Genomic DNA, 23,407 nt, shown 5'->3' with positions numbered 1-23,407 from the left:
GTGCCTCTTAAATACTGGTGCCCCCACACATTTCAGTGTGGTTCATGGTACTTACTCGGCCATTGATTTATCCCTCTGCAGCCCAGGACTTCTCCCATCTGTCCACTGGAGAGCCCACAATGACTTGTGTGGTAGTGACCACTTCCCCATCTCCCTGTCACTCCCCCAGTGCCTTTCCTCCAGACATTTACCAAGATGGGCCTTAAACAAGGCAGACTGGGAAGCTTTCACCTCTGCTGTCACCATTGAATCTCCCCCACATGGTACCATAGATGTGGTAGTTGAGCAGGTCACTAGAGCAATTGTTTCTGCAGCAGAAAACATGATCCCTTGTTCTTTAGGATGCCCCTGGTGAAAGTCAGTACCTTGTTGGTCTCCGGAAATTGCTGAGGCCATTAAAGAGCATCAGTGAGCTCTACAGCGACATAAGCAGCACACTTCCCTAGCGCACCTAATAGCTTTTAAATGGCTCGCGTAGGCCAGATTCTAAAAAGTTGGAAACAGGAATGTTGGGAGAGGTATGTTTTGAGCACTGGGTGCCATACATCACCTCTCCAAGTCTGGACAAAGATCAGATGTGTTTGTGGGTGCCAGACCCCAACAGGTGTCACTGGCATTAAATTCAATGGCATCTTATCTACCAATGGAAACGAATTGCTGAGTACTGTGCTTGAGCCTCCGCGCCGAAGAATTATTTCCCAGCATTTTGCACCCTCAAACGGTCTGGTATATGGTTCGGTGGCACCCTCAGCATTTGGTTTACTTGACCCAGTGCACCACTGTGGCATTCAACTGCCAACAGGAGCTTATAGGATGAGTCCGGTGACCAGCATCCTGGTGGAGGCTGGAGTCCCTCCATTGAAGATTAGGCATGCACAACTGCTCACCAGTTACGTTGCACACATTTGTAGATCTCCTGAGCATCCGAATTACCGTCTCCTTTTCCCACCCACAGCGGTTCATCTCCCACATTGGAGGCCCATTTCTCGTGCTCTTGAGCACATCCGCTCATGCCCTGGCAAGTTGTTTCTTCTCTGTACTGACTCCTTGAGCAGCCTACAAGCTATCAACCAGTGCTACCCCTGCCATCCCTTGGTAGCGACCATTCAGGGGTCCATCTATGCCGTGGAATGGTCCAGACGTTCTGTGATGTTTGTGTGGGCTGCAGGCCACGTCTTAATCCCGGAAAACGAACTTGCTGACAGGCTGGCCAAACAGACTACACAGAAACTGCTTCCGGAGATCAGCATCCCCATAACTGATCTGTGATCATTCGTACGCCCAAGGTTTTTCGGCTTTGGGAGATGGCATGGCATAATCTCAGTACGCACAACAAACAGCATGCCATTAAGGAGACTATGAATATGTGGAAGTCTTCCATGCGGGCCTCTTGCAGGGACTCTGTGGTTCTCTGCTGGCTCTGCATTGGCCATACATGGCTAACACATGGCTACCTCCTCTGTCACGAGGACCCACCTCCGTGTCACTGTGGCTCACATTTGACTGTTGTCCACATCTTGCTGGACTGCCTACTTTTAGCCCCCCCTCTGCAGCAGACTTTTAACCTTCCCTGCACCCTGCCTCTGGTGTTGGGCGATAATGCCTCAACAGCAGATTTAGTTTTACGTTTTATTCATGAGGTTTTTTTTATCATACCATCTAAGGGTGGGCATTTAGCCTTCTCTCTGAAGCCACCACACACACTCCATTTTAACTCTGTCGCACTTTCTTTGCATTTGTTTTTATTGGTGGTCGTCTTTTCCCTACATGTGTTGCAGTAGCTGGCTCATCCTCTTTTATTCTTGTGATCATCCAGCCCAAACCATCTGCGCTATGGTTTTAATACCTTCTACTTTTCCATGTGGTTTATGTTTTCCTTGTTTTTTGCTTGTTCCATTCATCTTCTTTTTAGGTGAGGTTCCCCCTTCCTTTGCACCCTTTCGCTTTCTCAAGCGTACTTTGAGTGTTTCTGTACCTTGAGCCTTGCTTGCGTCAGGAAAAAGGAACTGACGACCCTATAGTTTGGTCCCTTTATGCCCCAAATCAACCAACCAACCAACCAACCAACCTTTTGCACACTCAATACATTATGGTGTGTACAACACTGTGCTTTGTCCAGTTCCTCATTCTCCATTTTCATTAGGAATCAAGAACCATTTCACTATCTGCCAGTATTCATCACTTAATCAACACAACAATTAAAAATTGAGAAATATGTGCTGATATGGAGCTGTACTAGCAGTTATTCTTAAAACATTATTCACAAACAGAATGAGGGGGACGAATGATATTCATACACCACATTATTACTTCATTGACTGCTGCTAAGAATTTTATTTAAGCTTTTGAATATGGTTCACAGGCTCGTCCATATTTGTATACATTCTGTATAAATTTGTTAAAAGTGGTGTAATTATGGTATATTATGATATCGTAAAGCACATGGTTAATGTAATTCACATGCTAGTAGTAACAAAGAGGTTTTATTTCAGAATTCATAACATTCCTCCTACAGAAAATTGGAACTTACATTGATCCAAGAAAACTGGTACAGAGAATTAAAACTGGAATGGAAATACCTGGTCTGAAAAACTCTCTTGTTAAAATGATGAAAGACTATAACTTACAGGTACTGTACTATTTATTCACTTATAATTAGTATGTTGCATTATTTATGCACACCTCAAGCATTGTATGTAACAGTTTGAAATGAAAATGTGCACTGAAATGTTTCTAAAATTATGTGAAAGCACGCATTGTATGCCAGCTTCTATATAGTTTCTACTTCTCAGAAACCGGGTGTTAAAATCAGAGTACACCTAATCTTTCTGAAATTTAGACTCCCCATCAGATTTATTTTCCATTAATATGCTGTTGAGTACAGAAACTACAGTAAAGGTGTAATTATCATAAGGTCATCAAAAAGGAATAAGATTTTGATGCCCTCTGCATTTACATGATTTTAGTGTATTTTTGTTTTGTTCTTTGCATGTTGACTGCTTCAGGAAATGTGTTAAGCATTTTAATCTTGTGAAAGCTGAGTCTCTCTGGTAGTATACAGTGTTCAGATAACTTACGGGAAATTCACCCAGGTGTTGTCTTCGACCGATGTTTTGACAGGTGCACACTCTGTCATTTAATTTGAAGACACAATTGCAGCAAGGAATCTCTCTCTCTCTCTCTCTCTCTCTCTCTCTCTCTCTCTCTCTCTCTCTCTCTCTCTCACACACACACACACACACACACACACACACACACACACACACACAGTAAACACTAGCACCATCACACAACCAAAGAAGACGAAGGTCAAAAGTTATCTATAGTGAAAATTAATAATCAACTGGTGAGGTAGCACTAACTCAGTGCCTCTGTCTTTTGACAAGGGATACCATGCAGAATTTAAGTACAAACCTCCATCTCTAGTTCTAAGGTAACTTCATTATTTAATTTCACCTGCTTGTTTAATAACACCATCCCAATAGCTGGAAGTGTACGCCAGAATCTCTTTGTTATATTACACAGGTTGACCAGTGCCAAGGCAATGTTCTGCAATAGCAGAACTTCTTGACTGTTGTAATTGTGTTTGACATGTATGCCCAGCATACCAGTCATCCAAGTTCTGATGGTCTGATCAATGTATGACAGCCCCCAACTGCAAAAAATACTACAGACACCTGCCTTACGCAAACTAAGATGATCCTTTATGGATCCTAAAAGCACCCTAATCTTGGTTGGTGGTCGAATACATTTCACATCATATTTCCACTTAATGTTACTAATCCTGTTGTAAATGCTTCCTGTGTAAGGCAAATAGGCTGTAGATTTCAGTGCCACCTACATATTATCATCCTCATCCGGCACGTTATTGGTTGATAGTACAATGCATGTCTGATCTCTCTTTTGCTAAAACCATTCTTGCTAAAGGTGACTAACTCTCAGGGTCTGAAATGAATGACCCCATGAACCAATGTTCAAAGTACGCGTTCAATGTGAGCCAGATGGTGAAAACTATCGGGCTGTAAATACAAGTCAGTGGTCCTGACGTACCATTATCCTTCCCCCTGATGAACACATCAATGAAGGGAAGGCAGCTATCCTTTCCCACATCCATTGTGAAATGAATGTTTGGGTAGATTGAATTCAGATGTCCTAAGCAGTCATGTAAATTCTCACAACTGTGAGGCCACACAGCGAAAGTATTGTCTACATATTTGAAAAAACATACAGATTTGAATACCACTGACTCCAAGGCACTTTCCTTGAGGTCTTCCACAAACAAATTGGCAATAATAGGTGTCAACAGGCTTCCCTTTGCAACCTCATCTGTCAGTTCATAGTACTATTCATTTAATATAAAGTAAATCGAAATCAACACATATCAAAATAAATTCATCAATGAACATCAAACCTAACCTCAGTTAACTGTAACGAATCAACAGAGGAACACGAGTGGAGAGAGAGAGAGAGAGAGAGAGAGAGAGAGAGAGAGAGAGAGAGAGAGAGAGAGAGAGAGAGAATGAGCACAAAAACTTAGTAAGAGATCAGAGTCATTCAAACACATTCCCTCTAATTGACATAAGAAATCTGCCAAGTTCTTAATATGATGCTCACACCACCCAGCTAGTGGGTGCTACAGGGTAGCAAGGTGTTTTGCTATATGGTATGTCAGAGCATCAATGTTACTCACAATCAACCTAAGAGGAATCCCTTCCTTGTGAATCTTCAGGATGTAATATAATCTGGGGGGGGGGGGGGGGGGGGGCCAACAGTTCTTGATACTCTCCTGAAGCAAGGAACTTTTCTTCTGGCGGTTGTTAGTCTTTCTCTCAGCACCGATCCTGCAGTATGTTGAATCAGATCAGATAGTAAACATTGCCTCTTTTGAAAATAACCTCACTCATACAATTCAACTGCAGCATTGCTCTTGTCCCCAAGTAAAATAACAATATCCATGTTCGCTCTAAGTGAATGTAAAGCAGCCATCTAAGCTGCTGTTATACTCCTATTGAGTTGACATGCCTCAATCAACACATGACATGCTTCCCTCCTAAACTCCTCTGCAGCATCAGGAGGTAGCTTCAAAACAGCATGTTCAACAGAATTTATAAATTCAGTTGGTAAACACTTAGGCAGTGGTGCAAAATTTAAACCTTTCCCTATCACAGATGAAGCTGCAGCATCAAAAGCTTTCTTTGTGAGATTGGCCCCAGAATGGTGAGGTATAGTACTAAACTCTTAGCCATGGAAACATTCAGACTTTGCCATATGCCAGGCAGTTACAGAATGAATTTCCCTATCAAACTGTGATGAGGAAGTAACATCCAGCCAGTTCTAATAAAAGCACAAAATTCTGTAATTTATCATAAATCAAGCTGAAACATTCCTTGGAAACAAAATCCATCTGTCAACAAATGTAATCGATCCTTACATAAACAACAGCTAAACCAGCATGTTGCTCGATGTGACTGGAATTAATACGATGCACAACTTTGGCAAACATTGGGACAATATTATGATTTTGAAACCTCACCAAAAATGACAATGCAGACTGCAGTCTCTCTCCACTGCTGTGGAGTTCATCTGACCTCTGCAAGAAATGATACATTTCCTCTCCATAGAGGTTAACATTTTTTTATGATTGTATGATGTAACTGAATAGACAACCACAGGTCATTGGACAATTATTGAATGGGATGAGAAGGAAAGACTGATTGTTGGGGACTGCACTGCATGAGATTTGAAAACTTGAAAGCTTAAAGGTGGACGACAGGATGATATGCAAGAAGAGATTACTGCTAAAACATTGTGCCTGAGTTAATAAGAGTGAAATGCTCAGTGTATTGTATGTATCAGTGATGGGAGGGGGACAGCAAAAAAATAGACGGGTCAGAAAATGATAGATGTAGAAAACTAAAACAGAGTGAAGAAAGGAGTACTTACTGTGAAGACATGCTGAGACCCTGAAATTTTGACCAGGTGTGGGTGGCCAGAACCAAGGACATGTTGCAGCACTTTCCTCAGAAGTCTGCAGGTGGTAATTAATGCTACATGTCCTTGGTTCTCACCAGGTTTTCAAATCTCATGCAGAGCAGTCACCAACAATCAGTCTTTGCTTCTCATCCCGTTCAGTAAGTCCCCCCCTGACATGAGGTTCTGGGTGACTTTTCCTAAATCTGACCCTTTTCCTTCACCCCTGTTCTTTCCCATTCTGCTGGAAAAATGAGCCACTGGCTCCAAAAGCTTGCATAAGTGTGACCTCCTTTTATGTGCATGTTCTGCCGATACTTGGTAAGTAGATTTTTTATCTATCCAATTACATCATATTGTCAAAAACTGATCATTTTTGTTGTTTATGGTTATGATATTTTAGTAAGTTTTGATGTTGTCTCTCTCTTCACTCATGTTCCTTTGTCTCATTTGTTACAGTTAATTGGGTTTAGGTTTGGTGTTAAATTAATGAATGTATTTTGACATGTGGTGACTTCCACTTACTTTTTATTCAATGACCAGTGCTACAGGCAGACATAGGGGGTTGCAATGGAAAGTCCATTGTCACCTGTTATTGCCAATTTGTTTAGGGAAGACTCTGAGGAACGTGCTTGGAGTCAGCAGCACTGAAACATGCATGTTTTTCAAATGTGTAGACAATACTTTCGTTGTGTGGTTTCGCTGAATTCAGTCCACCTAAATATTCGTCTCACGAAAAAGGTGGACAACGATCGCTGCCTTCCCTTGCCTTCCCTTCCCTTCCCTTCCCTTCCTTTCCTTTCCCTTCCCTGTCCTTGGTTTTGATCAGGAGGAAGGTTTATGGTACATTGGGACATGCCATTTATAGGAAGTCAACTCACACTGACTTGTATCTACAGGCTGATAATTGGTACCACCTGGCTCACCATGAAGGGGTACTGTGTATCATGGTTCAAATGGCTGAACCAACTGCACGCCAAGTGAGTGATGCTAATATCGAGGTGGCACTTTCACAGTCGTTTTGCTTTATGCAGGAAGCATTTCCAACAGGATTGGTGACATTTTGTCAAAATATGATATGAAATGTGTGTTTGGACCACCATCCAAGATTAGGGTCCTTTTAGGATCCATAAAGGATGACCTTGGTTTTAATAAGGCAGGCTTCAACCGTATTCCTAGCAATTGTGGTGTGTTGTATATTGATCAGACTATAGGATTGTGGAGAAGTGGTGTACTGAGCATAAAGTTCACACACACACACACACACACACACACACACAAAATTATAATAGTTGAGCAACTCTACTTTTGCAGAACATTGCTTTTGTACCAGTCACCCTGTGGAATATAACAACATGGAGTTTCTGGCATGCACTTCCAGCTATTGGGACAATGTTATTAACCATGCAAATGAAATTAAGTTAGGAAGTTACCTTATAGATAGGGATGAGGGTTTTGCTTAAATTATGCAGGGGATCTCTTGTTAAAAAATAGAGGGACAGAATTTAATTTTATTTTTACTAGTAGTTTTCATGAACAGAGTGAGGAATTTCATGAAATGTTTTCACATGGTCTTGCCCTTCTGGCTATTTGTCTTGCTGGTGAAGAGAAGCATTTGTAGATGATGATGACAATGAAGAAGATGATGACAACTTATTATTATTGTATCTAAATTATTGATTCCTAGTGTTCATTATCAATTTAGAAAACTCCTGGAAATCTTTTTTTTCCCTATTTTGTTCTGTTATTGAAGAAGTTGACTGGCTGTAGCAAACTGTTTGTTTAACTGCTTCTCAATGAAGAGCAAAACACAATTTTTTATTTTCATTTTTATTTCCCTGACATGTTTCACTGAAGTTTCAACATCATCAGTAGGTTTTAAATTATCTGTCTATGAAAAAGGATAAATAGTATTTACTGCTTGTACCCACATATTTGAAAAAAAAGAAGAAAAAACAGACAAAGTTTTGTAAATATACCTTGTTACCACAAACTGTGGATTTTCTGGGTTTTACAGTTTGTCTTCTGCTACCATATAGAACAGTTATTTACTTTGAAAAATTACAACTGGCATATTATGGTTATGCTTACCAATTACTAGTACCATGTAGCTGTGTGTGTGTGTGTGTGTGTGTGTGTGTGTGTTTGTTTCATTTCGAACAAAGCTGCTGTACAGGGTGAACAGGTTCTGGGATTCTATCTTTAAAGAGGCTATGGATATACGACTCCATGATGACCTTGTCAACCGAGATAGTGCTTTTCAACTTAGCACCGCATGGGATGCTGTGACAACAAAAACACAACTATGCTACAGTGTGAAAACAGTGCAGGCAGCAGACAGAATGGACAGACCCCGGCAGGATGCGATGCTCACACCTGCCAGCACGCAGGGAGCCCCCACCACCACCACACCACGGGTTGCGACACCCCTTCCTGAGGCTTGCAACTGGCACTGCCAATGCAGATGAGGCAGAGGAACCTGTGGTTCAGCAGCTATAAAGAACCAGACAGGACATGAACCTGACACTTTGCCTGAAGATGACAAGTAGGAACCTTGTTGAAACTTTGCCATGGAATGATGCCTTGACTCGGCTGATAACTCGAGAAGACTTCATCATCAGATAATGTAACATTTTGCAAAATTTTTTACTTGAGTTTAGGATACATATCTAGGTCAATCAAGCCAAAGCCATCTATTCAAAATAATTTATTCATTCAATAAGTTAAAACTCGGATTCATCATAATTTTTCTGCAGATTATTTTACTATCAATGCTTTGTTGTCAATTGTAAGACTCTGTCATGGTCATTCTGTAGTTACATAAATCAACAATTCTTTGTATATTAATATAAAATAATAATAATCATAACACCACCCTTTATTCAAGCAGCAATGAATCAAGCTATTAAATAATTATGCTTAGGTTGAAGCTCTTCTGTCCATGTTTGTTTTTTAAAAGTGCTCTTTTTGGAGAGGGTCCACCATGAACAAAACACAATTTTTCCTGTTTCTTTTCATTTCCCAGACATGTTTTGTTGAAGTTTCAGCACCATCAGTGGGTTTTTTTAATCATCTTTCGATAAAACCAGAAAAATGCACTTTACTACTTGTACACACATAAGTTTGACTTTTTACAATAGTATATACATATCTGACGGATAAAGTTTTGCATGTATACCTTATTATCACATGCTGTGGATTCCCAGGGTTTTGCGTCATTTAATGCAGTTATTTTGTTTCGCAGTTTGTCATCTGCAACTATATAAAACTTAATGCAGAACAGTTATTTACTTTGAAATTTTATGACTGGGCATGTTACCATTAAATAATACTATATGGAAGATTGTGTGTGTGTGTGTGTGTGTGTGTGTGTGTGTGTGTGTGTGTGTGTGTGTTTGTGTTTGTGTTTGTGTATTTCTGTACAGGTGTGATGGTATTGGTGCTGTGGGGTACATCCTTCTAACCATACCCTTGCCATACCAGATTTCTTTTGCAGTGTGATTGTCTTCCTTGTCACCACTGATGTAGGTTCCTTGTTCACTTGTTTGTTAGCTGGATCTTGTTAGCATTTCCTTTGTCTGCCACTAGGATGACCATATCTTTGTCTTCTCGTAGGTCACATATCGCCCTGCGTTCAGCTGTGGAGATGCTGGTTTTTGGCGTTTTTACATTTTCTAAGACCCTGCAAGTCTCCCTTCTGACCTCTTTGGCCGTGTCAGAGAGAAGCCCTCTGATGGCCTGCTTGACACTACTGATGACCTGTTTATGTAGTGTGGCTGGAACTGGTGCAAAATTTAATCCTCTTGACAGCACTGATGTTGTTGCCTCATCCAGTTCCTTTCCACTTAAATTGATAATGGTCTTTGAAATTTTTGTTTCGATACTCTGCACTTGTGCCCCCAGCAGTTGGTGGAATTTGTCTTGTTGTTTCACAGTGGCTTTGTCCGCCCCCGGTATGTGAGTGATCAATGTGACAGAATATCAATTCTAAGAGCCTGGGTTCAATTCCCGGCTGGTTCGGAGATTTTCTCTGCTCAAGTGGCGTCAGGTCGAAAGACTTGCACCCGGCAAACGATCTACCCAACGGGAGGCCCTAGTCACCCGACGTTTACAGTGGCTTTGCGTTTGCAGAGTTCACTGGTTGCGAATGTGTTACCATGTACCCACTCTCATGAGCAAGTTGAGAGTTTGGATGCCAGTACAAAGTGGCATGCAAGTAGTGTGTGACCTGTTTTGTCTAGTTCAAGCCTTGAGATGCATATGCGTTCATGCACCAAGGCCGAGCTAGCATGCTGTAAAATGTGTTTTTTCCTTGTCCCGACATCGTTGCAGGAAGGCTAGTCTGCTGAGCAGCTTTGCCTTCTTGTTACAAAGTTTCTGCAGCATCTTCAAGCAGTGTTGTATCTCCTCCCCATAGAAGTGTGCTATATGTAAATTGATACTTTCTCAGTGAATCTCGATGATGGAGTCTTCTCGAGATGTCAGCGGACTCAAGGCAGTCCAGCATCTATAAAGAACCAGACAGGACACGAGCCCAACACTTCACCTGTAGATGTCAAGTAGGAAATTTGTTGAAACATTGCTGCAAAATAACACCTTGACTCGGATGATAATCCAAGATGATTTCATCATTGAGATTCACTGAAAAAGTCTAAATTTGCATTTGCTTCATTATTTGTCTTTTTTTCTCATGTGATTGTATTCTGTCTTTGGTATTGTTTCCTCCTTTGTCAGATAAAATGATTTTTTGTGGGGTATTGTGGTTAAATTAATTTCTGTGCTACTTCTAGGCGCACTTTACTCCAACGTTTTTATCTTCTACATGTTAATGTTGCTTGTCCTTATGTTGTGTCGTTCTTATTTGTTATCATTTCACTCTTATATATCTGTGTTGTCAAACTGAATTACAAATTAGCAAAACATTTCACAAAGGACATTAAATGGTAGACAAAGTTCACCTCAAATTTCTATGAAATTACTCTCCGAGAAAGGGAGGCGGATGTCTGCTACCATATGCTCAGTTGATGCTTTTCCTATTGTATAGTTCTTCCAAGTATTTTATAATGCCTCTGTGGTTAGTAGGAGGAGGTTGTGATAGGTTTAAAAACACAGTGATAAAGATGAAACCTTTATTAATAAATATGGTTTATAGGAAACAAATGGTGTACCATGAAAACTTATTTGCGTCTGTACTTGTAATACACTTAAACAGCAGCATTCTGAAAGAGAATAGTTTCAGTGATTATATGAAACATTGCATGTTTCAAAGGCATTTCCTCTATCTATGGCATTACCTCTTCCTGACACATTGCCTCTTGCATGTCTGAATGATAAATTTTTGTATGTAGTGTTGCGTAATACATCATGATGATATGTCTGTTTATTTCCTCTTGACTCATTCCATGCCCACTGATGTTTCTCTAGTTTGGTGGTTTTCAATGAATAAGATTAAGTTCCCCTCCTCCCTCAATACAGTGCACTTTTATAACCTGGCATTTCATGAGATTGATTAAAATTGTCCAGTTTTGGAGGTAAATCAGCAGTGTTACTGGAGATTTGTGACTCTTGGTAAATAATTTCATAAACAAGATCACGAGAGAATGCCCTTGCAACATATGTGCAATAAAGAAGAGACACAGGCTTGTGGTGGCATTATTATACTGTGAAGGACAGTCACATGGACCTCCTTGCAACCCAGATTTTCATAGAAACCACCATGAAAGTTGTGGTCTGTGCCAGTATCATTGACTGATAACCACTTACATCCCTTTCTGCCTTATGTTATCCACACTGAACATGGGGTCAGGACAGCAGCAGACCTGCTTTACAATCCGGTCCCTTCCCTACAGCATAAGTATCCATGGTAAATGGTATCCATATCCCTCAAAGCCTGCACTGATAATCTTTTTCCATGATTTTTCTCTTACAACAAAGTCAATGACTTTGTCCACAAACAGATTTCCCTTACAGTCTTCCCTGACTGGCATTGTTCCTACTTCCAAAAGAGTCAGGAGCACCCTCCTTGTTTTGCAGTAGCACTCAGGCCTTAAATACCTCTACAGATTACTTCACAAGATCTACAACTTTCCCAAGACAGTCCTTGAAATGAGAACACATCTCACCAGTACTCTGTTCGTGTCATCTACTGTCATCTTCTGTTACCTTCCTAAGCTTTGCAACTTCCTTGTCAAACTATGTGACACTCCCAGGCCACCATCTCTACTCCAGCTGTTTCATGCACCCACCCACTGATCCATAATACAGTCTGCCTGCAGGCAGGGCAACATGTGAATCTCACCAAGTTATTTACCAGCTGACTTGTTAACTGCTTGGCATTTGATATTGGGATGGCCACCTCCAGAGTGGTAGGCTGTATGACTACACATAGGAGATTTGTGCACATTGGTGATGTTGAGCACCCAGTTGCTCTGCATCTGACCCTTCACCCCGTATTGCTCTCCTTCCCTTTTTTTACCATTTTTTGTGTATTATTTTTAATTGAATTAATACTTCCACATTTCATTAGCTGTTACCCTCTTTGTACATCCTTATGTTCTCTGTGCTACTTCTACCTGTAACCTGTCACTTTCTCTGATGCCTTTTCCTTCATTTTGTTTTCCTTCCTCCTCCGCTGCCCCCTCCCCCCTCCCTCACACACAAATATCCAACTTGTCCAGACCAATTCCTGTTTCCTCCCTATTTCCAGAGTGATTCTTTCACTCTACAGCAGAATATGGATGTTATAAGATGTTTTTCTTCAAATAATTCATCCAAGGATCATCTTACAATGATATAGGATTTGTCATCAAAACACAATGAAAGTAAATGCCTCAAAAATACACATACACATAGAAAATATAAGTATGCTTTATGAGGATAGGAGAGGTGGTCGGCTGCGGCCTGCATAATGGAACCACCCCCACATTTGCGTGAAATGATTTAGGAAAGCCATGGGAAACCTAAAGCAAAATGGAGCTGGATAGAGAAAAAACTCCATCCTCCCAAATGTTGGGTCAGTGTCTTAACACCACTACCTCATTCAATTGGTCCCTGTTGTATAATATTCTTTTGTTCATACAGAATTTGGACAAGATAAAATGTGATACACAAATGGTTTTGTAGCGTTTCTTTGCATCTCTGTACACTATCAATACACACACTATGGACACTCACTGGTGTCTCCAGGTCTACAAACACGCTGCTGGAGCCCCTTGCACTCCTGTCAGTCCGTCTAGACAACTGACTCCAGGACGACAGACATGCTACCAGACCCCATGAACATCTCTGTGGTCTCCCTTTAGTCTACCTGGGAAACTAAACCAGCATCCCATCGTGATGAGTGAGGTGTTAAACTCAGGACAATGCCAAGACGTTACTGTCATGCACTGTTGATCGTGGCACACGATTTTCTGATAAAAGCGTTACAGTAGTGTAATGTGACAATATGTGTACTTATTTCATTACTAACTGCTGCTGTGAGTCTGCATAATCTTTGATTGTGTAGTACATATTACTAATGAAGAACATTTTAGCAGATGTATTTTAGTAATCTTTTTCATCTGCTTGGGTAATTTATTATACAACTTTATTCCCTTACAGAAAATGCTGTTTTGAGCTCCCCCCCCCCCCCCCCCCCTCCATGGTAAATGTAAGTTCAAACTGACTATTGTTCCATGATTATGTATAGAACTGTCAGTGAAATAAGTAAATGTAAGTTCAAACTGACTATTGTTCCATGATTATGTATAGAACTGTCAGTGAAATAAGTAATGTTTTCCCTGATGCTTGCAACATATTGGTAGATGTACTCACTTGATGCAGTAAGGCTACCTAGTTCTTTAAACAGTTCTTCACAATGATACTGATTACTACTAGTAGTTGTTATTCATGTGTCTCTTTTCTGCAGTTTAAAAACTGTGTCCAAGTTTTGTGCCTTCAGTCCTCAGAAAAGAATCCCATAAGTAAGAATTGATTGTTCATAAGAATAATGTCACTACAAGACATTATCAGTTATAAACTGATGCTAAAACCCTAAGAGCAAAACATGATGATGACATTCTTCTCCCCAAAGTATTTGTGTGTTCATTCCATGTTAATTTACAGTTAATATTCGTACCTAAAATCTTGCTGTTTGATAAACAATCCATGAAGTTATCACCTATGTCTGATGTACAGAATTGTGCTCGCTCTGTATGCTGAAGTGAATGCTGTTTGTTTTCTCTATGTTTAGTGTTCATTTATTCCATACTGCCCATTTGCAGACATCCTTGAGAGTTTCATTAGCTTTCTCATATAGCAGTTCTGGTGGTTTATCAGTGACTATGATCTATAATCAGCATGTTTTATATCGTCTGGAAAGTCAGTGATTCCACATGGTACACACACACACACACACACACACACACACACACACACACACACAGTTGGCCCCCACTTGTGTTTATCTCACAATTACTTTACTAAAAAATCAACATGTACTTATGTATGGAAGTCATTCCAACTTCTAATTTTATAATTACGAACTTGGTCGTTTGATACTGAACACTCACTGTACAATTTCAGGTTACACACACACATTCATATATGTAAAAGTGTGGAAGAGTCAGAATTTTTAATTATTCAAAAATTGTTTCCACATTAATCCCTACTGGTAACCCCTTTCATTAATCTTATTGCTTATCTCTGAAATTAAAATAATTATTTTGTGAAACTTGCATTTTCACAGGCTGTGCATATTTGTGTAGTTTTGTTTGCTATGCAACAGCATATCCTAAGCATTCTGAAGATGTAACAGTGTGTACCCAACCTTTTGTTCAGTAGTTAAACACATTTTTTCTCATTTTAAATGATAAACTCCTAAAAATTTCGATTATAATGTTCGTTCAATGCTACAGTCCCCTAATTGTGGGTGTATATTGCTCCTTCCGTTTGCTCTCATCTCACTAAAGCTCACACATCCCATGTTCTTCACATTTACCACAATGCAATTGTTTCTAAACCATCTTCCTGCTTCTTGTGTTCTCACTTGAGACCTTCTCTTTAAATTAGTTTCATTATGTCCTCTTATAAAAATGCTAGTATAATCTGCAAAGAACATCAGCTCTGCTGCTGACAAGTGGTTGGTCAGTCATTTATGAAAATCAACAGAAACAGACAACCTGACACAGAGTCTTGAGGTACACCATAACTAATTCTTCTGTATCCTGAAAAGCAACTTTCATTTTCATGGCATATTTCTGGCATCTCTTGCCTACTGGGAAGGTACAACTTAAACCAGTTGTAGGTAACACCATGAATACTGTATTTGTATAATTTGCTAAGCAGAAGATCATGATTGATCACATCCAAGGGCTTAGATATGTATAGAACCAGCCCACAGTTTATTTTATCATGGTCTGTAGCATTCAGGATGTCGTAATGCTAGACACAACCAATAGTGTGGCCACTAAGAATAAGAGTTTATTGATCCACATTCAGGTAAACGACAAACATAGAAACTGAACAATAAGCATTAGAACAAAGCAGTAGAACATGATCTGCAAACAGGTCCCTGCCTCGCTGTCCTTATATAGAAGAGAGCTCCCATAGAAGGCACGGCCAGCACCATGCCGTGCCTTGTGCACAAGTTGCAGGTGGTCTCTGGTGGCCAGCCCATGCAGATTCTTGGTGGAGTATTTGAGTGTAGCTCGCCGGTGGCCAGGAATGATGTACAGGGTTATAGCGCCCCTTCCCATTTGGGGAAGGGTGCCTCCTCTGATGCAGGCATGGGAGTGACTGATGACACGTCCATGGGTGGGAGATGGAGATTCCATGGTAGGACTGGTGAGTAGGGGAGGAAGCGGCGTAACCACAGACGTGCATGGTGGCTGCTCCCACTCCCCCTACACACACACACACACACACACACACACACAGTAGCATAAGGAAGGGTAGGACTGGCAGCATCTCAAAGTCTGGACCCACGATGTGGTGGAACTGCACCAATGGTGAAAGTACTAGCTACTCAGGAGGGGCACTGGTAATATTTTTGGTGAAGGACCCAACAGCATCGGTCCAGATGGCAGCAGAAGTGCAGGTGGCAGCAAAGCATTATCAGAACGGCTGGCATCATGTGTTGTGACACTGGACTCCAGAAGGGATGTAGGAGACAATGACATTCACAATGAGGGCAGGTCTGCCTCTGTAGCAGGGACACGCCACGAGGCCATGACAAGTACTAAGAGAGGAGGTGAAAGTGATGGTGGTGGTGGCAGACGCGTGGCCCTTGCTGTGGCACGAGGACACAGCTGGTCACAGTCACAGAATCCACTTCAGCTGGCGGCCAAACCACCAAGCCCAGACCACAGAGCCAGGATTGAACTATGACAAGGGCCATGCCAACAGGCCGGGGTGGCACGAGCAGTTGCAGGAGGATATATGGCTGGTAACCATGAACCATCTCAGTTGGACTCCAATCCCCCACTGTCATAAACTTTTAGGAACTTAAGAACTGCATCAAGATGTCACCCGTGGAAGAGTCAGAAACAACTTCTTCATTTGAACCTTGAATGTATGGTTGAGTCATTCTCCCATGCCATTAGATTGGGGATGGAAAGGAACAGTCATTATGTGGCAAATGTCTTTATAGGTGTAGAAATTGTGCAAAGGCTGAGACAAACTGTGGACCATTATCCATCACAAGTGTATAAGTAATCCTTCAATAGCAAAATTTTTTGAGAGGGCCTGAACCGAAGCCACAGCTGATGTGGAAGGACAGTGGATAACATATGGAAATTTAGAGAAAGCATCAGTAACCAATAACTAGTAAGAATTGAGGAGAGGTACTGTTAATTCAACATCAACATATTCCCATGGATGCTGCGGTGCAGGCCGTGGAGAGTGTGTCACCCATGGCACCACATGTAGCACTGCCCTCTGAGAGCAAGCTGCGACAAGATGCACAATGTCACTGTTGCAAGGTTAAATCTTAATTTGCAAACTAGTCATTTACCAGAGCATCTACCTTTATCATTGCTTACATGCATATTTCTTTGCACAATAAATTGCATGGAATTATAGAGGAGCAGAAATTACAATGTACCATAGTTTTACTATGCAATAACTGTATCTACCCCCTTAAGAAATCATTCGTGTAGGAGGATAATACCAACACAGCATTATTTAAATGTCGCATAGACTCCTGTATGGAGGACACACTAATAGGCATCCCTGAGGTAGAGAAACAATGGAAAGATTTGAAAACAAATGTTGCCAGGTCTGGGTGGAATCCCAATTCAGTTTAAGAGTACTCTACAGCACTGTAGCCTCACTTATTGCATTTATCTCAAATCTCTCATCCAGAAAAATCACAAGCAACAGTAAAAAAATCACAGGTGACTCCTGTGTATAAGAAGGGTAGAAGAACAGATGCACAAAATTACAGACCAATAACCTAAACATCGGTTTGCTGCAGAATTCTTGAACATATTATGAGGGGTTGAATATAATAAATTTCCTTAGACAGAAAACCTTCTGACCACTAATCTGTGCGGATTTAGACAGCATCGCTCTTGTCCTTTTCTCACATGATATCCTGTGGACCATGAACGAAAGGCAACAGGCAGATTCCATATTCCTTCATTTCCAGAAAGCATGTGACATGGTGCTGCTGCAATTCTGACCGTTAATGAAGATACGAGCATACAGATTAGGTTCCCACATAGGTAAGTGACTCGATGACTTCTTAAGCAATAAAGGCCAGTATGTTGTCCTCAATGGCGAGTGTTCGTCAGAGGCAAGGATTTTGTCAGGAGTGCCCAGGGAAATGTGATAGGACTGCTCTTACTCTCTATATACATAAATGATTTGACAGATCAGTTGAGCAAGAATCTGCGCTGTTTGGTGTACAGGAAGGGGTCATCATTGAGTGACTGCAAGAAAATGCATGGTGACTTAGAGAAAGTTTCTAGGTGGTTTGATGAATGACAACTTGCTCTGAAAGTAGAAAAATGTAAGTTAGTGCAGATGGGGGGGAGGGGGGGGGGGAGGAGGGGGGAAACAGTCCCATAATGTCAGATACACTTTTAATAGTGTGCTGCTTGACACAGTCATCTCAATTAATATCTAAGCATAACACTGCAAAGCAATATGAAATAGAACAAGCATATAAGGACAGTAGAAGGGAAGGCGAATTTGTTTGACTTCAGTTTATTGAAAGAATCTTAGCAACTTATAGCTCATCTATAAAGGGGATGGCATATAGAACACTGTGCCACCCATTCTTCAGTACTGCTCAAGTGTTTTGGATCCTAACCAGGTCAGATTACAGGATGTCATTGAAGCAATTCAAAGGCAAGATGCTAGATTTGTTAGCGGTATGTCTGACCAACATGTATTTTGGAGATGCTCTGTGAACTCATATAAGGATCCTTGGAATAAACAAGATTTTCTTTTCACAAAACATGTTGAGAAAATTTAAAGAAATGGCATATGATGCTAGCTGTAGGATGATTCTACTGCCACCAGCGTATGCTCATAAGGAGGCTTAAACACAGTAATTTTTCATTTGCAAGAGGAACACAAAAGCAAATGACTAGCAATGGTACAAGGACACTCCACCATGCCCCATCTTCAATAGGGGCCCTGATTTCACTTACCTTGTCATCGCAGTTCTTGTGCAAGATGTATGTTGGTGACAGGAGGTTCATTCTACTTTGTCAAAAATCCCAGTTTGGTAAACTTCTGCAGTCATCCTTGACTCTTATACAACATGCTTTATCAGTTCTCATAGCTTGATAACATTTTTATCCATAATAATTATGACACAGTAAAGAACTTTATCTGTCACCAATTCAACATAATAAATAGCCTTTTAAATCGCCTTGTTTTAGATGCAGAAATGAAGAAACCATTCGAACATTCTTAAACAGTCTTCAATGATAGCAGTAGGAGGAAGTTTCCATTTTTGCACTTAAAGTGTGTGTGCATGATAATCAGTTTCTTGGTTATTTTTCTAACACTTTGAAATCAGCTTTCTCAGTAAAATCTGGAATAAACACAAATATAGAATAGAAAACTAGATGGATAATTAATGAGGATATACAAGGTGATCAAAAATGAATGTACTGGTTTTAAGGCTTTGTAGCCTTTATTGTGTTCGCCTTACAATTAGGCCATGCAAAACAAGCTGTGTCATCCTGCACCTTGCAGCCAATCCAGTGGTTGGGTACTATGTCATTTAACCAATCGCATACTGAATTATGCCAGTGAGGCACCATCTTGCTGCCAAATAAAGTTTCTTGGTTCCACTTCTTCCAGTTGAAGAAAGAGCAATAGTTCTATTGCATCAAGTTAAGAAACACCAGTTACAGTTGCTTCATCAAAAAAGAAAGGTCCATAAACTTTCCACTGGCATATGGTGCAATAAAACATTCAATTTAGGGGAATCTTCTTACAGCTCTCCCATTTCATAGGGATTTACTGACACCTAGCTGCACACATTGTGTGTGTTCACATTTCCACTTACGTGAAATTTCGATTCAACACTGAAAGCGACATGATCCAGACAATCTTTATCGTCATCCAGCAGTATTTTTTTTGTTGTTGTTGTTGTTGTTGTTGTTGTTGTAAAGATGGCTTGTAAACCATGATCTGTAGAATTTAGATCTTATAACAGCATTACAAACAAAATTGTTTGCGTTGCTCTTTCATTTCATGTATTATTTATAATTGCACCATGAATATAATAAATGCTACAAAGCATTAAAACTGATGTACTCATTTTAAAACACCCTGCGTATTGTATGGCAGGATGAAAAATCTTTCAGCAGAGCACGGAGGGCCAGCAGAAATGAAGTAGTCTGTGAGAAAAATAGCACTGTGTGCTGGTAAAAAGGTCAAAAGATTATGTACACAACTCAGATAATATTGCAAGAAGCAGGAATGTCTTATTTATCGGGCGAGGGGGGGATTCTATAATGATTTTGAAATAACCATAAAAACAAAATATTTGCAAATTATTTCATTGATGGTTTTATAATTTTGAATTTAATGTTACAATGATTTTAGTAATTTGTTATGTAATTTTATTATTCACACCAACAAAAGGTGCCAGATACAAGATAATTTATTTTATTTTTATGTGCCAGGGCTTATATTTGTTTGGGGAAATAACATTCCCAAAAAAATTTCTGTCCATAGGTATCTGTACAGGAGGGATGTAAGAAAATAATAGTTTCAGATTACTTCAGTCTACACAAGAAACTGGTCAGGAGTCAGGACAAAGGAATCAGTGTAGATGGTAAAGTATTTGCATAATTTTCCTTGAAAGCATGTTAAATTGATCAAGAGTTTCACTGTTTCTTATTTCCTTTACAGATGAACAGGTGTGTGGTGCTTGTCATGGAAAAATTATTGTCAGAGGTAATAGATGCTGTTTTACAACTGACAGTCAGTTTTATCCGTTTTCACTTTATTTGTACATTAGTGGTCATTTATTCAATAGCAGAAATATAAATGAAAACATTCTTTAACTGAAATTTATTTGAACATCATTATGTTTTATATTATTTTCAGATATAAGTCATGCAACTAACATCATTGTGTTCTTCTGCAAACATCTTTTCCATGAAGAGTGCTTGCCCACGTTAGATTCTGTGGTAAGATTTCAAAATAATCTCAAAATATCATTATTATATAGTAGAAAATATTTTGTTAATTTAGTAAAATATAATTAATTACTCATAATCACATACATACCACCGCATGGTCATAGTGTAATCGCTGGATGCTTAGGACATGAATATCTGATGGTATATTGTGCTTTAAGATTCATATCTGTACAATAGAAATTTTAAAATAATATTTTATAAGCAGAGAGAAAATTATTCACGCTTGGATTCATTGGTCTTTACTTGCAAATAAGAAGAGAAGAATCTCATTTCAAGTTGACTATACAGTTTAAGGCAGTGCTTTTACCCAGTCATTCCACAGTGATTATAATTAAATATATATGCAGCGAGAACCAGATGCAGTCCTAGTGTCCATGGTTATGATTCTACATAAATCCTTATCTGGCATTCTAAAACTGAAAAGCTATTGCTGTGAACTGTACAAAGGTGGACCACATCACTTCCCATGAAAAAAGATACCTCTGGAAGTGTGTATTCCATGCCTGGGAAATACTGGTCTTGAATAGTGTCTCCCTTACTAATATGATGACATCATTGCTGAATCAGTTGATCCTATTTTGTCATTAGTTTCAGTGAGTTATAACTACAACACAATGAAATGGACATAATATTTTTGTAAGTAACTGCTTATGTAATGGTTTATGGATCATTATTTTGGCCTTCCAGATCATCATATAATTTTCAACACCACTATTAGGTATAAAATAGATATATACTCTTCTTCATGTGCCCTTTGCAATTCTGTCTCTTAAGGGGACAGAGGACTCGGATGCCAGAGTTTTCATTTTCTGTGCATTCAATGATTGATAGATACGCAAGAAGTCCATCTGTAGACCAATTTTTATCAACATACATGTTAGTGAAAAATTTTCTGTACATGACTTTAAAAAGCTTGCAAGAACTAATTCCTAAATGATTACCTGATAACAGGTTTTATTTTCTCTCAGGGCGCATGCAAAATATGAATGGTAATGGCTCAGTTATTCAATGCCATACTACAGATCCAAAATTCAATTCACAGTCATTCCTAGCATTTTTATCTGTTACATTTCACTTCTGGTAACAACATTTGTTAATGTGAAAAATGCACAGTTGCACTGTGATCAACAAGCTACATTACACTGTAGACCCTCCCCCCTAAACTTGCTATGTAAGGTAAGGTTGAAGGAAGGCAAGGGTATACCACATCCAACAGGACAATGCCTTGTAAAGCACTGCGGGATTCAAACCAATCTTCTTTCTTGTTTAACTTGCTTTAGACTAGCTTATTAATGTGTGTTATTCATTCTGTTTTAATTTTCAGGGAAACTGTGTGATATGCAAATCAATAAAACGACCCGGTAATGCTCACACACCCGTTATGAAACAGCACTTCAAGTGAATGTAATTTAAATAAATTAAGTTAATTAGAAAATAAAATTTCATATGTAACATGTTGTGTGTTTTTCTGTTACACCTTGTAGTGTACCATTTGCACTTGAAATGGCACTTTGAAGAAGATCCTAAATCTCATAATGATAACACAGAATGCAGTGTTTCCTGGACATTGTCATAAATAATGTATGCATTTATTTATAAAATAATTCATTGGAAATAATAGTGTATTACTTGATTGACTACTATCATTGCTGCCCCTACACTGACAATTTGTTACACATCAGAACATGATGCATAATAAAGTGGATGTCCAGCGCACTGTGAGCAGAAGATAACCAATAAAGTTTTCTTGTAAACCTTCAGTAATGACATACAGGGTAGTCCATTGATAGTGACCGGGCCAAATATCTCACAAAATAAGCATCAAAGGAAAAAACTAAAGAACGAAACTTGTCTAGCTTGAAGGGGGAAACCAGATGGCGCTGCAATAGGCGAGACGGATATCAACTGCATTTTTTAAAAATAGGAACCCCCATTTTTTATTACATATTCGTGTAGTACGAAAGAAATATGAATGTTTTAGTTGGACCACTTTTTTTGCTTTGTGATTGATGGCGCTGTAATAGTCGCAAATGTATAAGTACGTGGTATCACGTAACATTCTGCCAGTGTGGACAGTATTTGCTTCGTGATACATTACCCGTGATAAAGTGGGCCATTTACCAATTCTGGGAAACGTCGATATCGTGTTGATGTATGGCTATTGTGATCAAATTGCCCAATTGGCGTGTGCTATGTATGATGCTTGGTATCCTGGACGACATCATCCAAGTGTCCGGACCGGTCGCTGGATAGTTACGTTATTTAAGGGAACAGGAACTGCTCAGCCACATGTGAAACGTCAACCACAACCTGCAACAAATGAGGATGCCCAAGTAGGTGTTTCAGCTGCTGTCGCAGCTAATCTGCACATCAGTAGCAGACAAATTGCGTGAGAATCTGGAATCTCAAAACGTTGGTGTTGAGAATGTTACATCAACATCGATTGCACCCGTACCATATTTCTATGCACCAGGAATTGCAAGACGATGACTGTACATCGTGTACAGTTCTGCCACTGGGCACAAGAGAAATTACAGGACGATGACAGATTTTTTGCATGCATTCTATTTAGCAACAAAGTTTCAGTCACCAACAGCGGTAACGTAAACCAGCATAATATGCACTGTTAGGCAACGGAAAATCCATGCCAGCTGTGGCAAGTGGAACTTCAGTGACCTTGGCTGGTTAATGAATGGTGCGGCATTATGGGAGGAAGGATAATTGGCTCCCATTTTATCGATGGCAATCTAAATGGTGCAGTGTATGCTAATTTCCTATGTAATGTTCTG

General features: G+C 39.8%; 1 protein-coding gene across 1 annotated transcript in view; it reads left to right on the top strand.

Annotated features, from left to right (window-relative positions):
• LOC126299401 (vacuolar protein sorting-associated protein 41 homolog) overlaps positions 1–22,074 on the top strand; it is a 143,575-nt gene extending 121,501 nt beyond the window's left edge. The window contains exons 15-19 of the mRNA XM_049991275.1: positions 2,493–2,629; positions 20,149–20,248; positions 20,326–20,370; positions 20,524–20,606; positions 21,943–22,074. Of these exons, the coding sequence (XP_049847232.1) occupies positions 2,493–2,629; positions 20,149–20,248; positions 20,326–20,370; positions 20,524–20,606; positions 21,943–22,020 (443 nt within the window). The 3' untranslated portion in view covers positions 22,021–22,074. The remainder of the gene's footprint in view (positions 1–2,492; positions 2,630–20,148; positions 20,249–20,325; positions 20,371–20,523; positions 20,607–21,942) is intronic.
• Positions 22,075–23,407: the final 1,333 nt, after the last annotated feature.

Source organism: Schistocerca gregaria, chromosome X, assembly GCF_023897955.1.
Source record: "Schistocerca gregaria isolate iqSchGreg1 chromosome X, iqSchGreg1.2, whole genome shotgun sequence".
Taxonomy (NCBI): domain Eukaryota; kingdom Metazoa; phylum Arthropoda; class Insecta; order Orthoptera; family Acrididae; genus Schistocerca; species Schistocerca gregaria.
The sequence above is the reverse complement of the archived record's forward strand: the minus strand, read 5'-3'. Positions and strand labels throughout refer to the sequence as shown.